This window comes from Pseudophryne corroboree, chromosome 12 (genome assembly GCF_028390025.1).
Source record: "Pseudophryne corroboree isolate aPseCor3 chromosome 12, aPseCor3.hap2, whole genome shotgun sequence".
Lineage (NCBI taxonomy): Eukaryota > Metazoa > Chordata > Amphibia > Anura > Myobatrachidae > Pseudophryne > Pseudophryne corroboree.
The window spans coordinates 62673420-62686925 of record NC_086455.1 but is presented as its reverse complement, the minus strand read 5'-3'; the positions used below and the strand labels follow the sequence as shown (position 1 = coordinate 62686925).

Genomic DNA, 13506 nt, shown 5'->3' with positions numbered 1-13506 from the left:
CTTCGAGGTTGGGGGGCAGTCACACAGGGAAGAAACTTCCAGGGACTATGGACAAGTCAGGAGACTTCCCTACACATAAATATTCTGGAACTAAGGGCCATTTACAATGCCCTAAGTCAGGCAAGACCCCTGCTTCAACACCAGCCGGTGCTGATCCAGTCAGACAACATCACGGCGGTCGCCCATGTAAACCGACAGGGCAGCACAAGAAGCAGGATGGCGATGGCAGAAGCCACAAGGATTCTCCGATGGGCGGAAAATCATGTGTTAGCACTGTCAGCAGTGTTCATTCCCGGAGTGGACAACTGGGAAGCAGACTTTCTCAGCAGACACGACCTCCACCCAGGAGAGTGGGGACTTCATCCAGAAGTCTTCCAAATTATTGTACACCGGTGGGAAAGGCCACAGGTGGACATGATGGCGTCCCGCCTCAACAAAAAGCTAAAAAGATATTGCGCCAGGTCAAGGGACCCTCAGGCGATAGCTGTGGACGCTCTGGTAACACCGTGGGTGTATCGGTCGGTGTATGTGTTCCCTCCTCTGCCTCTCATACCCAAGGTACTGAGACTAATAAGAAGGAGAGGAGTAAGAACTATACTCATTGTTCCGGATTGGCCAAGAAGAGCTTCGTACCCAGAACTTCAAGAAATGATCTCAGAGGACCCATGGCCTCTGCTGCTCAGACAGGACCTGCTGCAGCAGGGGCCCTGTCTGTTCCAAGACTTACCGCGGCTGCGTTTGACGGCATGGCGGTTGAACGCCGGATCCTGAAGGAAAAGGGCATTCCGGAGGAAGTTATCCCTACGCTTATTAAAGCTAGGAAAGAAGTGACCGCAAACCATTATCACCGCATATGGCGGAAATATGTTGCTTGGTGTGAGGCCAGGAAGGCCCCAAACGGAGGAATTTTCAGGTAGGTCGATTTCTGCACTTCCTACAATCAGGGGTGACTATGGGCCTAAAATTGGGTTCCTTTAAGGTCCAGATTTCGGCTCTATCGATTTTCTTCCAAAAAGAACTGGCTTCACTACCTGAAGTTCAGACATTTGTTAAGGGAGTGCTGCATATTCAGACCCTTTTGTGCCCCCAGTGGCACCTTGGGATCTCAACGTGGTGTTGGATTTCCTAAAGTCGCATTAGTTTGAACCACTTAAAACCGTGGAACTAAAATATCTCACGTGGAAAGTGGTCATGCTGTTGGCCTTGGCTTCGGCCAGGCGTGTGTCAGAATTGGCGGCTTTGTCTTGTAAAAGCCCTTATCTGATTTTCCATATGGATATGGCGGAATTGAGGACTCGTCCCCAATTTCTCCCAAAGGTGGTTTCAGCGTTTCATTTGAACCAGCCTATTGTGGTGCCTGCGGCTACTCGTGACTTGGAGGACTCCAAGTTGCTGGACGTAGTCCGGGCCCTAAAAATCTATGTTTCCAGGACAGCTGGAGTCAGAAAGACTGACTCGCTATTTATCCTGCATGCGCCCAACAAGTTGGGTGCGCCTGCTTCAAAGCAGACTATTGCTCGCTGGATCTGTAGCACGGTTCAACTTGCACATTCTGCGGCTGGACTGCCACATCCTAAATCTGTAAATGCCCATTCCACGAGGAAGGTGGGTTCTTCTTGGGCGGCTGCCCGAGGGGTCTCGGCTTTACAACTTTGCCGAGCAGCTACTTGGTCGGGGTCAAACACATTTGCTAAATTCTACAAGTTTGATACCCTGGCTGAGGAGGACCTAGAGTTCGCTCATTCGGTGCTGCAGAGTCATCCGCACTCTCCCGCCCGTTTGGGAGCTTTGGTATAATCCCCATGGTCCTTACGGAGTTCCCAGCATCCACTAGGACGTCAGAGAAAATAAGATTTTACTCACCGGTAAATCTATTTCTCGTAGTCCATAGTGGATGCTGGGCGCCCGTCCCAAGTGCGGATTGTCTGCAATACTTGTATATAGTTATTGTTTAACTAAAGGGTTATTGTTGAGCCATCTGTTGAGAGGCTCAGTTATATTTCATACTGTTAACTGGGTATAGTATCACGAGTTATACGGTGTGATTGGTGTGGCTGGTATGAGTCTTACCCGGGATTCAAAATCCTTTCCTTATTGTGTCAGCTCTTCCGGGCACAGTATCCTAACTGAGGTCTGGAGGAGGGTCATAGTAGGAGGAGCCAGTGCACACCAGGTAGTCCTAAAGCTTTCTTTAGTTGTGCCCAGTCTCCTGCGGAGCCGCTATTCCCCATGGTCCTTACGGAGTTCCCAGCATCCACTACGGACTACGAGAAATAGATTTACTGGTGAGTAAAATCTTATTATCTAGCTCCTTGCAGAAGATAATGAAACTAATTGTTTGCTCTGGGCAACATCTCCACCTCTGTAAACCCGCACTTTGGTATATATACCCCCTAGTCTAAATACACCATACAATAAGAGATGCCCGGCGCCAATGAGTCACAATGAGATGTGCGGCATTTTTCTTTAAATTTTTTTGCTTCTTATTCACATTACAAAATCAGTGAAACCTCACTCGCGTTGTACTAGAGACGGAAAATAGTTTTAAGCTTGTACACAGATCCGTACTCGGACGCGAAAAGATGTACAAGTGTCGCACATCACATTGATCATCGCACTCCAACTATGTAGTTTGGGCTCTTCCAGTTTTATTTGTGTGACTAAAATGAACATTTTGAGCGAATAAGATGCCTGCTAGTCATCTGGGACCTTGAGCGCTGAGAGGGGCTGGTTGGTGCAACAGTGTTTGAGGGCACACCTGTATGAAAACTTGAAATTATTGTTGAAGGGGTCCAGAATGGCATATAACAATGATCAGATTGGAAGTGAACACCAAGATCATATCAGCTGGTCAAGTGTCCGTACATTTTCTTCCAATGGTCGGGATGCATCAAGCATTGCAGTTTGCTTGCGATGTATCCCGCCAATCTTTGCACGCATAACGCACTTTAATGCTGTGTGCTTGAAGAATGTCACAAAGGATAGCTCTATTGCAATAAGAACAATGCAAACGCTCCTTACACTTTCTACAATTGCTTCAGTGGTTACGGAACAATCCTTTTGACGTTGACGATCCACTTTTCATGAGCTCTCACAGTGCTCTACGTGACGTGATCTGCCAAAATAATTGGATTCTTATGGAACAGTATTTGACAATCGATCGCATTTTACTTCAGTTTCTTTCTAGGTCACTACGCTTTACAATAGTAAAAACACAATCCAAGTTCATCCAGTAATTTTTCTGTGATGCCGGAACAGATAGAGAATTTTTTTTTTTACATTTTCTTTTTCTCTGACGTCCTAGTGGATGCTGGGACTCCGTAAGGACCATGGGGATATAGCGGCTCCGCAGGAGACAGGGCACAAAATAAAAGCTTAAGGATCAGGTGGTGTGCACTGGCTCCTCCCCCTATGACCCTCCTCCAAGCCTCAGTTAGATTTTTGTGCCCGGCCGAGAAGGGTGCAATCTAGGTGGCTCTCCTGAGCTGCTTAGAATAAAAGTTTAGTTAGGTTTTTTTATTTTCAGTGAGTCCTGCTGGCAACAGGCTCACTGCATCGTGGGACTAAGGGGAGAAGAAACGGACTCACCTGAGTGCAGAGTGGATCGGGTTTCTTAGGCTACTGGACACTAGCTCCAGAGGGACGATCACAGGTTCAGCCTGGATGGGTCACCGGAGCCGCGCCGCCGTCCCCCTTACAGAGCCAGAAGAGACGAAGAGGTCCGGTGAAATCGGCGGCAGAAGACATCCTGTCTTCAGACTAAGGTAGCGCACAGCACCGCAGCTGTGCGCCATTGCTCTCAGCACACTTCACACTCCGGTCACTGAGGGTGCAGGGCGCTGGGGGGGGGAGCGCCCTGAGACGCAATATAACAGAATACCTTAGGTGGCAAAACAGAATACATCACATATAGCTCCTGGGCTATATGGATGTATTTTAATCCCCTGCCATTTTACACAAAAAAGCGGGAGATAAGGACGTCGTGAAGGGGCGGAGCCTATCTCCTCAGCACACAAGCGCCATTTTCCCTCACAGCTCCGCTGGAAGGACGGCTCCCTGACTCTCCCCTGCAGTCCTGCTTCAGAATCAGGGTAAAAAAGAGAAGGGGGGGCATTGTTGGCAGCAAATAACAATAATTAACAGCAGCTATAAGGGAATAACACTTATATAAGGTTATCCCTGTATATATATATATATATATATATATATATATATATATATATATATATATATATATAGCGCTGGGTGTGTGCTGGCAGACTCTCCCTCTGTCTCTCCAAAGGGCTAAGTGGGGTCCTGTCCTCTATCAGAGCATTCCCGGTGTGTGTGTGCTGTGTGTCGGTACGCGTGTGTCGACATGTATGAGGAGGAAAATTATGTGGAGGCGGAGCAGTTGCCTGCGTTGGTGATGTCACCCCCTAGGGAGTCGACACCTGACTGGATGATTGTATTTAAACAATTAAGTGATAATGTCAGCAATTTGCAAAAAACTGTTGACGACATGAGACAGCCGGCAAATCAGTTAGTGCCTGTCCAGGCGTCTCAGACACCGTCAGGGGCGCTAAAACGCCCGTTACCTCAGTGGGTCGACACAGACCCTGACACAGATACTGAGTCTAGTGTCGACGGTGACGAGACAAACGTAATGTCCAGTAGGGCCACACGTTACATGATCACGGCAATGAAAGAGGCATTGAACCTTTCTGACACTACAAGTACCACAAAGAAGGGTATTATGTGGGGTGAGAAAAAACTACCAATATTTTTTCCTGAGTCAGAGGAAATAAATGAGGTGTGTGAAAAAGCGTGGGTTTCTCCCGATAAAAAACAGCTAATTTCTAAAAAATTATTAGCATTATATCCTTTCCCGCCAGAGGTTAGGGCGCGTTGGGAAACACCCCCTAGGGTAGATAAGGCGCTCACACGTTTATCTAAACAAGTAGCGTTACCGTCTCCTGATACGGCTACCCTCAAAGAACCAGCTGATAGAAGGCTGGAAAATATCCTAAAAAGTATATACACACATACTGGTGTTATACTGCGACCAGCAATCGCCTCAGCCTGGATGTGCAGTGCTGGAGTCGCATGGTCGGATTCCCTGACTGAAAATATTGATACCCTGGATAGGGACAATATTTTGTTAACTATAGAACATTTAAAGGATGCATTATTTTATATATGCGTGATGCACAAAGGGATATTTGCACCCTGGCATCAAGAGTAAGTGCTATGTCCATCTCTGCCAGAAGAGCGTTGTGGACGCGACAGTGGTCAGGGGATGCGGATTCCAAACGGCACATGGAAGTATTGCCGTATAAAGGGGAGGAGTTATTTGGGGCTGGTCTATCGGACCTGGTGGCCACGGCAACGGCTGGAAAATCCACCTTTTTACCCCAGGTCACTCCACATCAGCAGAAAAAGACACCGTCTTTTCAATCTCAGTCCTTTCGTTCCCATAAGTACAAGCGAGCAAAAGGCCACTCCTTTCTGCCCCGGGGCAGAGGAAGAGGAAAAAGACTGCACCATGCAGCCGCTTCCCAAGAGCAGAAGCCCTCCCCTGCTTCTGCCAAGTCTTCAGCATGACGCTGGGGCTTTACAAGCAGACTCAGATATGGTGGGGGCCCGTCTCAAAAATTTCAACGCGCAGTGGGCTCACTCGCAAGTGGATCCCTGGATTCTACAGGTAGTATCGCTGGGGTACAAACTGGAATTCGAGGCGTTTCCCCCTCATCGTTTCCTGAAGTCTGCTTTACCAAAGTCTCCCTCCGACAGGGAGGCAGTTCTAGAAGCCATTCACAAGCTGTATTCCCAGCAGGTGATAATCAAGGTACCCCTCCTGCAACAAGGAAAGGGGTATTATTCCACGCTGTTTGTGGTACCGAAGCCGGACGGCTCGGTGAGACCAATTTTAAATCTGAAATCCTTGAACACTTACATAAAAAGGTTCAAATTCAAGATGGAGTCACTCAGAGCAGTGATAGCGAACCTGGAAGAAGGGGACTATATGGTGTCTCTGGACATCAAAGATGCTTATCTCCACGCCCCGATATACCCTTCTCACCAAGGGTACCTCAGGTTTGTAGTACAAAACTGTCATTATCAGTTTCAGACGCTGCCGTTTGGATTGTCCACGGCACCTCGGGTCTTTACCAAGGTAATGGCCGAAATGATGATTCTTCTACGAAGAAAAGGCATTTCAATTATCCCTTACTTGGACGATCTCCTGATAAGGGCAAGATCCAGGGAACAGTTAGAAGTCGGAGTAGCACTATCTCAGGTAGTGTTACGTCAGCACGGGTGGATTCTAAATATTCCAAAATCGCAGCTGATTCCAACGACACGTCTAATGTTCCTAGGAATGATTCTGGACACAGTCCAGAAGAAGGTGTTTCTCCCGGAGGAGAAGGCCAGGGAGTTATCCGAGCTAGTCAGGAACCTCCTAAAACCAGGACAGGTCTCAGTGCATCAGTGCACGAGGGTCCTGGGGAAAATGGTGGCTTCTTACGAAGCGATTCCATTCGGAAGATTCCATGCAAGAACATTTCAGTGGGATCTACTGGACAAATGGTCCGGATCGCATCTGCAGATGCATCAGCGGATAACCCTGTCGCCAAGGACAAGGGTGTCTCTCCTGTGGTGGCTGCAGAGTGCTCATCTACTAGAGGGCCGCAGATTTGGCATTCAGGATTGGATCCTGGTAACCACGGATGCCAGCCTGAGAGGCTGGGGAGCAGTCACACAGGGAAGGAATTTCCAGGGCCTGTGGTCAAGCTTGGAAACGTCTCTTCATATAAACATTCTGGAACTAAGGGCCATTTACAATGCCCTAAGTCAAGCAAAACCTCTGCTTCAGGGTCAGGCGGTGTTGATCCAATCGGACAACATCATGTCAGTCGCCCACGTAAACAGACAGGGCGGCACGAGAAGCAGGAGGGCAATGGCAGAAGCTGCAAGGATTCTTCGCTGGGCGGAAAATCATGTGATAGCACTGTCAGCAGTATTCATTCCGGGAGTGGACAACTGGGAAGCAGACTTCCTCAGCAGACACGACCTTCACCCGGGAGAGTGGGGACTTCACCCAGAAGTCTTCCACCTGATTGTAAACCGTTGGGAAAAACCAAAGGTGGACATGATGGCGTCACGTCTAAACAAAAAACTGGACAGATATTGCGCCAGGTCAAGGGACCCTCAGGCAATAGCAGTGGACGCTCTGGTAACGCCGTGGGTGTACCAGTCAGTGTATGTGTTCCCTCCTCTGCCTCTCATACCAAAAGTACTGAGAATCATAAGAAGGAGAGGAGTAAGAACTATACTCGTGGTTCCGGATTGGCCAAGACGGACTTGGTACCCGGAACTTCAAGAGATGCTCACGGACGAACCGTGGCCTCTACCTCTAAGAAAGGACCTGCTACTGCAGGGGCCTTGTCTGTTCCAAGACTTACCGCGGCTGCGTTTGACGGCATGGCGGTTGAACGCCGGATCCTGAGGGAAAAAGGCATTCCAGAAGAAGTCATCCCTACTCTGGTCAAAGCCAGGAAGGACGTAACCGCAAAACATTATCACCGCATTTGGCGTAAATATGTTGCGTGGTGTGAGGCCAAGAAGGCCCCTACAGAGGAATTTCAACTGGGTCGTTTCCTTCATTTCCTGCAAACAGGACTGTCTATGGGCCTAAAATTAGGGTCCATTAAGGTTCAAATTTCGGCCCTGTCGATTTTCTTCCAGAAAGAACTGGCTTCAGTACCTGAAGTTCAGACATTGTAAAAGGGGTGCTGCACATACAGCCTCCTTTTGTGCCTCCAGTGGCACCTTGGGATCTCAATGTGGTGTTGAGTTTTCTAAAGTCACATTGGTTTGAACCACTTTCCACTGTGGACTTAAAATATCTCACATGGAAGGTGTCGATGCTGTTAGCCTTGGCTTCAGCCAGGCGTGTGTCAGAATTGGCGGCTTTATCATATAAAAGCCCTTACTTGATATTTCATTCTGACAGGGCGGAATTGAGGACTCGTCCTCAATTTCTACCTAAGGTGATTTCTGCATTTCACATGAACCAACCTATTGTGGTACCTGCGGCTACCAGGGACTTAGAGGACTCTAAGTTGCTTGACGTTGTCAGGGCCTTGAAAATATATGTTTCCAGGACGGCTGGAGTCAGAAAATCTGACTCGCTGTTTATCCTGTATGCACCCAACAAGCTGGGTGCTCCTGCTTCTAAGCAGACGATTGCTCGTTGGATTTGTAGTACAATTCAGCTTGCACATTCTGTGGCAGGATTGCCACAGCCAAAATCAGTAAAAGCCCATTCCACAAGGAAGGTGGGCTCATCTTGGGCGGCTGCCCGAGGGGTCTCGGCTTTACAACTTTGCCGAGCAGCTACTTGGTCAGGGGCAAACACGTTTGCTAAATTCTACAAATTTGATACCCTGGCTGAGGAGGACCTGGAGTTCTCTCATTCGGTGCTGCAGAGTCATCCGCACTCTCCCGCCCGTTTGGGAGCTTTGGTATAATCCCCATGGTCCTTACGGAGTCCCAGCATCCACTAGGACGTCAGAGAAAATAAGATTTTACTTACCGATAAATCTATTTCTCGTAGTCCGTAGTGGATGCTGGGCGCCCATCCCTAGTGCGGATTGTCTGCAATACTTGTATATAGTTATTGTTACAAAAATTCGGGTTATTATTGTTGTGAGCCATCTTTTCAGAGGCTCCTTTGCGTTTATCATACTGTTAACTGGGTTCAGATCACAAGTTGTACGGTGTGATTGGTGTGGCTGGTATGAGTCTTACCCGGGATTCAATATCCTTCCTTATTATGTACGCTCGTCCGGGCACAGTATCCTAACTGAGGCTTGGAGGAGGGTCATAGGGGGAGGAGCCAGTGCACACCACCTGATCCTTAAGCTTTTATTTTGTGCCCTGTCTCCTGCGGAGCCGCTATATCCCCATGGTCCTTACGGAGTCCCAGCATCCACTACGGACTACGAGAAATAGATTTATCGGTAAGTAAAATCTTATTTTTTCTCCAAGTTCATAAAGAGTCCCTAGAAGTATATTTCGCAAAATAATTTGCTATGAACAGACACAACCCTTACAGTTTTATTATATGAATAGATTTTTTTGAATTGCTAGTGCTATCTGTAATAAACCATTACGTTTGTTAGACACCTGACGGAACAACAGGTATTCGATGGCAGCCACCTCTCAACTTATTATCGGATTTTTTTTTATTCATTCTGTTTTATTATTGATTTTTCTTTTTTTTTCTTAATGACATGTGAACTGGGGCAGAGGGTACAAAAAGTGAAAAGATTATTGGGAGGCCGCAGAGTTGAGATATTTTTTTTTAAATTTGGAAAAAAAATTCTGGGGAATTTCTTTTTCTTCAAAATTTTAAATATTGAATGAATTTTACAGCATTAAAGTTTAGCACCATTTAAAATTTCTTTCGGTTGTGCAGAAACAAAATTTTATACATACAGCACTGGATGGTTCTATATAAGTAATAATAATAATAACAATAGTAAATTGATTTAAAAAAAAACGGAAAAATAACACCCCAGTTATTGTAGTACAAAATAAGTAACTGAGAGGCTTGGAGCATTTCTCACTCAGTACATAGGGGGTGATTCTGACCTGATGGCTGGGCTGCTAACTTTGCTGTCCTGCATTCAGATAGTTGCTGCCCCCCAGGGGGAGTGTAAATTCACCGTGTAAGTGTGCGATCCCATGTGTACTCCTAGCTGCAAAAATCCACTGTGTGCAGTCTCTGTGCAGCCCAGGACTCACTCCTACAGTGCGACGAGAACAGGCTGATCGGGGGCCGGAGCGGACGTCAGACACCCTCCCTGAAAAACGCTTGGGCACGCCTGTGTTTTTCCAGACACTCCCAGTAAATGGTCAGTTACGTTTTCCTGTCAATCACCTTGCGAACGCCCGTGCAGTTGGAATTTTCGCACCAGCCTGTCGCTGACTGGCGATGCCCGTTGTTATTGTCTGATGCGCATGTGCATTGCGGTGCATGCGCAGTTAGTACCTGATCGCCCGCTGTGCGAATACGCACAGTAGCGATCAGGTCTAAATCACCCCTATCCATATCCATATCCATAGCATAGGAACATGGTATATACTGATGTAGAGCTTTGTGTCTATTGCAAATTAAGATGTCTCTGTAATTAGCGCAGTTAAAATCTGGCTGCATTCTGCAAGATAATCGTGCAACCCAGCCAACCGGATGACCTTTCTGAACAATTATCAGTAGGTGTATGGACTTCAGCAATCCTCATTCACTGCCTGAAAAATGCTCCAGATCTTTTTGTTTGGTTATCAAATCCGTTTGATTCTGCAGAATGGTCATTCAGCCAACTACAGGCTGTGAATGGTGATTTCCTCCATACATACGGCAGTGCAGGGGGGCGTTCCAATGATTGTCTGTCGCTCCTATGTGCCTATTGCACCATTGTGCCGTTTATGGGCGTAGGCGATATGATAAAGAAGTTTAAATCCGTCAAAGTAGCTAATGAATGCAGTATTAAAAAAAAAATAATAAAAAAAAATACATGCAGTGTTTCAAAAAAATGCGGCATTTAAAAAAACAAAAATGAATGCGGTATTTAAAAATAATAATAATGAATGCAGTATTTAAAAAAACAAAAATGAATGCGGTATTTTTATTTTTTTTATTTTTTTAATGCGGTATTAAAAAAAAAAAAAAAAATGAATGCGGTATTTAAAAAAAAAAAAAAAATTAATGCGGTATTTTAAAAAAAATTAATACGGTATTTTAAAAAAAATTAATACGGTATTTAAAAAAAAGAATGCAGTATTTAAAAAATAAAATAACAAATGAATGTGGTATTTAAAAAAAAAAAAAAAAAATGAATGCAGTTTTTAAAAAAAAACACGAATGCGGTATTTAAAAAATAAAAAAAAGCGATTTTGTAGTACGAGAGAAATAAATTTCAGATTGGAGCAAGCAAGACTACTAGGCAGTGCAAGGAAGAATTTATTTGGTTTACAGAAAGGCTGATTGTGTCACCCCCCCACGCACACACACCTCCAAACAGTTGGAACCATCTTAGCACAGGTACTGTTCTTGGAATCCGGAGACGTTGTTTCACCCTATCTATGTACAGCAGGGTATTTTGCCATTTCCTTGGCACATGGCACTGCTCCACCCACCGCTGTACATGCAGATTACAGGCAATCAAAGTGAAGTCCTATTTGTAGCTGAATGCTAAAGCCACTCTCTCCATCTCATTGCTAGTAATATCTGGAGACATTGTCCGTAAGTCACAGTGCCAGGATTGTGTATTGCAAAAGTAAGCATGTTGTTTGAGGTGTGGCTTGTATTCGCTGTGCACAGGTATTTACATCTTGTCTCCTGAGTTCCACGAGGAAACCGCTTCGCTTCAGGTTATGTAATCAGGAGGGATCCAGTTACTAATGACAGGCTGACAGAGACTGGTATATTTGGGTAGCTATATAGGGGCTCTTACCCTCTGTGTACGATACACCTGAAAGTTTAGTTGTGTCTTGGCAGTGGTTGTACGACCACTTTGTAACATAAATATGCCCGTCTCGGTGTAGCCTAAACTGGCCGCATATTTCTATGTGTACCAGCTTACCTGTAAAAGTCGTCGGAGTATTATTGTCCATAAAAGGAAACCGCAATTGGGTAATAATTACAGTTTTCATGTGCACATTATCGGATCATAAACTGAATGGTTCTCGGCTGTTTAAGTGCCAAGTCTATCCAGATTGGCAAGTCACGTATGTGGCATATATCAGACTGATCCAGTTCAGCGGTAACTTAATGGGCCAAGAATCGTAGTATCTCTGGCCAATTCCGTCAGCACACAACTGTGACATTACTTGTTATTGGGTAATTAGCCGAAAGTTACAGTGTTCGTATGTTGATGATGCTGCGATGTTGAATGTGGCCCTAACTGGTGGCATGACGCCCCACGTTATCTGGACACTCAGCCTAAAGGCCGGCTGGACTTTCTCATGCAGTTCAGTGGTGGGGCCAGCCTTAATGTGACCTTGCATACATTATGGGAGCGTGGGCTACAGAAACCGCCTCTGGTATTTTATTTATCTGAACCTAGAGAAATATTAACATTTGCCATTTTTTACATTTGAATTTTCTTTTGTGTTATTGTACTAACTGCACTGCATGCCTGTTATTAAGTGACCTGTTTTCTGTTCTTCTAGGAAAAGAGGAATAGAAGTCGTACAGGTGAGTAGTATAAATGTTGCTTTTCTTTCTAGAACTGTCAGTAAGTGCAGCTAGGGACCGCTGGGACCTTGACATACATGAACAGGTTTCCTATCTTGTTTAGCATGTTGTTACTCCCATTATGGGGGGTAATTCCAAGTTGATCGCAGCAGGATTTTTTATATCAATTGGGCAAAACCATGTGCACTGCAGGGGAGGCAGATATAACATGTGCAGAAAGAGTTAGATTTGGGTGGGTTATTTTATTTCTGTGCAGGTTAAATACTGGCTGCTTTATTTTTACACTGCAAATTAGATTGCAGATTGAACACACCCCACCCAAATCTAACTCTCTCTGCACATGTTATATCTGCCTCCCCTGCAGTGCACATGGTTTTGCCCAATTGCTATCAAAAATCCTGCTGCGATCAACTTGGAATTACCCCCATGATACAGTTACAGGAATAATGAATACTAATTATGCTTTGACTAATGTTTGTGATGTAAGTTATATACTATATATTATTCAGTGTTCATCTCATGCTCATCTTTGTGCACACTGTTTATTAGCCAATCAGATCATCGGAATGATTACAGCAGCAGAAAATGAGCGCTGTCATAACGCTGGATGAAGTGTAAGTGAGGACAGGGCTGCGTGTGACAGGGGCAGTAACGTGATGTGAGAAGGGCTATGGCGGCAGCAGGAAGCCACAGACTGAGAGTTATATAGTGGAAGGAGCAGGATCCCTAGCAGCACAGGGTGTATCAGGAGATGAGAACAGGGCTGCATGTGACAGGGGCAGATGAGACATGACATGATGTGATGAAAGGGTTGGAGGCAGCATTATGTCACAGATTAAGTGGGTTTTCAATTAGTGCCGTTTTCTCTAACGTCCTAGTGGATGCTGGGGACTCCGTCAGGACCATGGGGGAATAGCGGGCTCCGCAGGAGACAGGGCACATCTAAAAAAGCTTTTAGGTCACATGGTGTGTACTGGCTCCTCCCCCTATGACCCTCCTCCAAGCCTCAGTTAGGTTTTTGTGCCCGTCCGAGAAGGGTGCAATCTAGGTGGCTCTCTTAAAGAGCTGTTTAGAAAAGTTTTTTTTTTTAGGTTTCATTCAGTGATTCCTGCTGGCAACAGGATCACTGCAACGAGGGACTTAGGGGAGAGATCTCCAACTCACCTGCGTGCAGGATGGATTGGGATCTTAGGCTACTGGACACTGAGCTCCAGAGGGAGTCGGAACACAGGTCAGCCTGGGGTTCGTCCCGGAGCCGCGCCGCC

At 46.0% G+C, this 13506-nt stretch overlaps 1 protein-coding gene across 4 annotated transcripts in view; it reads left to right on the top strand.

The window, feature by feature from the left end:
* Positions 1-13506, top strand: part of ITPK1 (inositol-tetrakisphosphate 1-kinase) — a 263064-nt gene that overhangs the window by 43438 nt on the left and 206120 nt on the right. For all 4 annotated transcript variants that reach the window (XM_063947570.1, XM_063947571.1, XM_063947572.1 and 1 more), the window contains exon 3: positions 12217-12241. In XM_063947570.1, coding sequence (XP_063803640.1) covers positions 12217-12241 — 25 coding nt within the window. The remainder of the gene's footprint in view (positions 1-12216; positions 12242-13506) is intronic.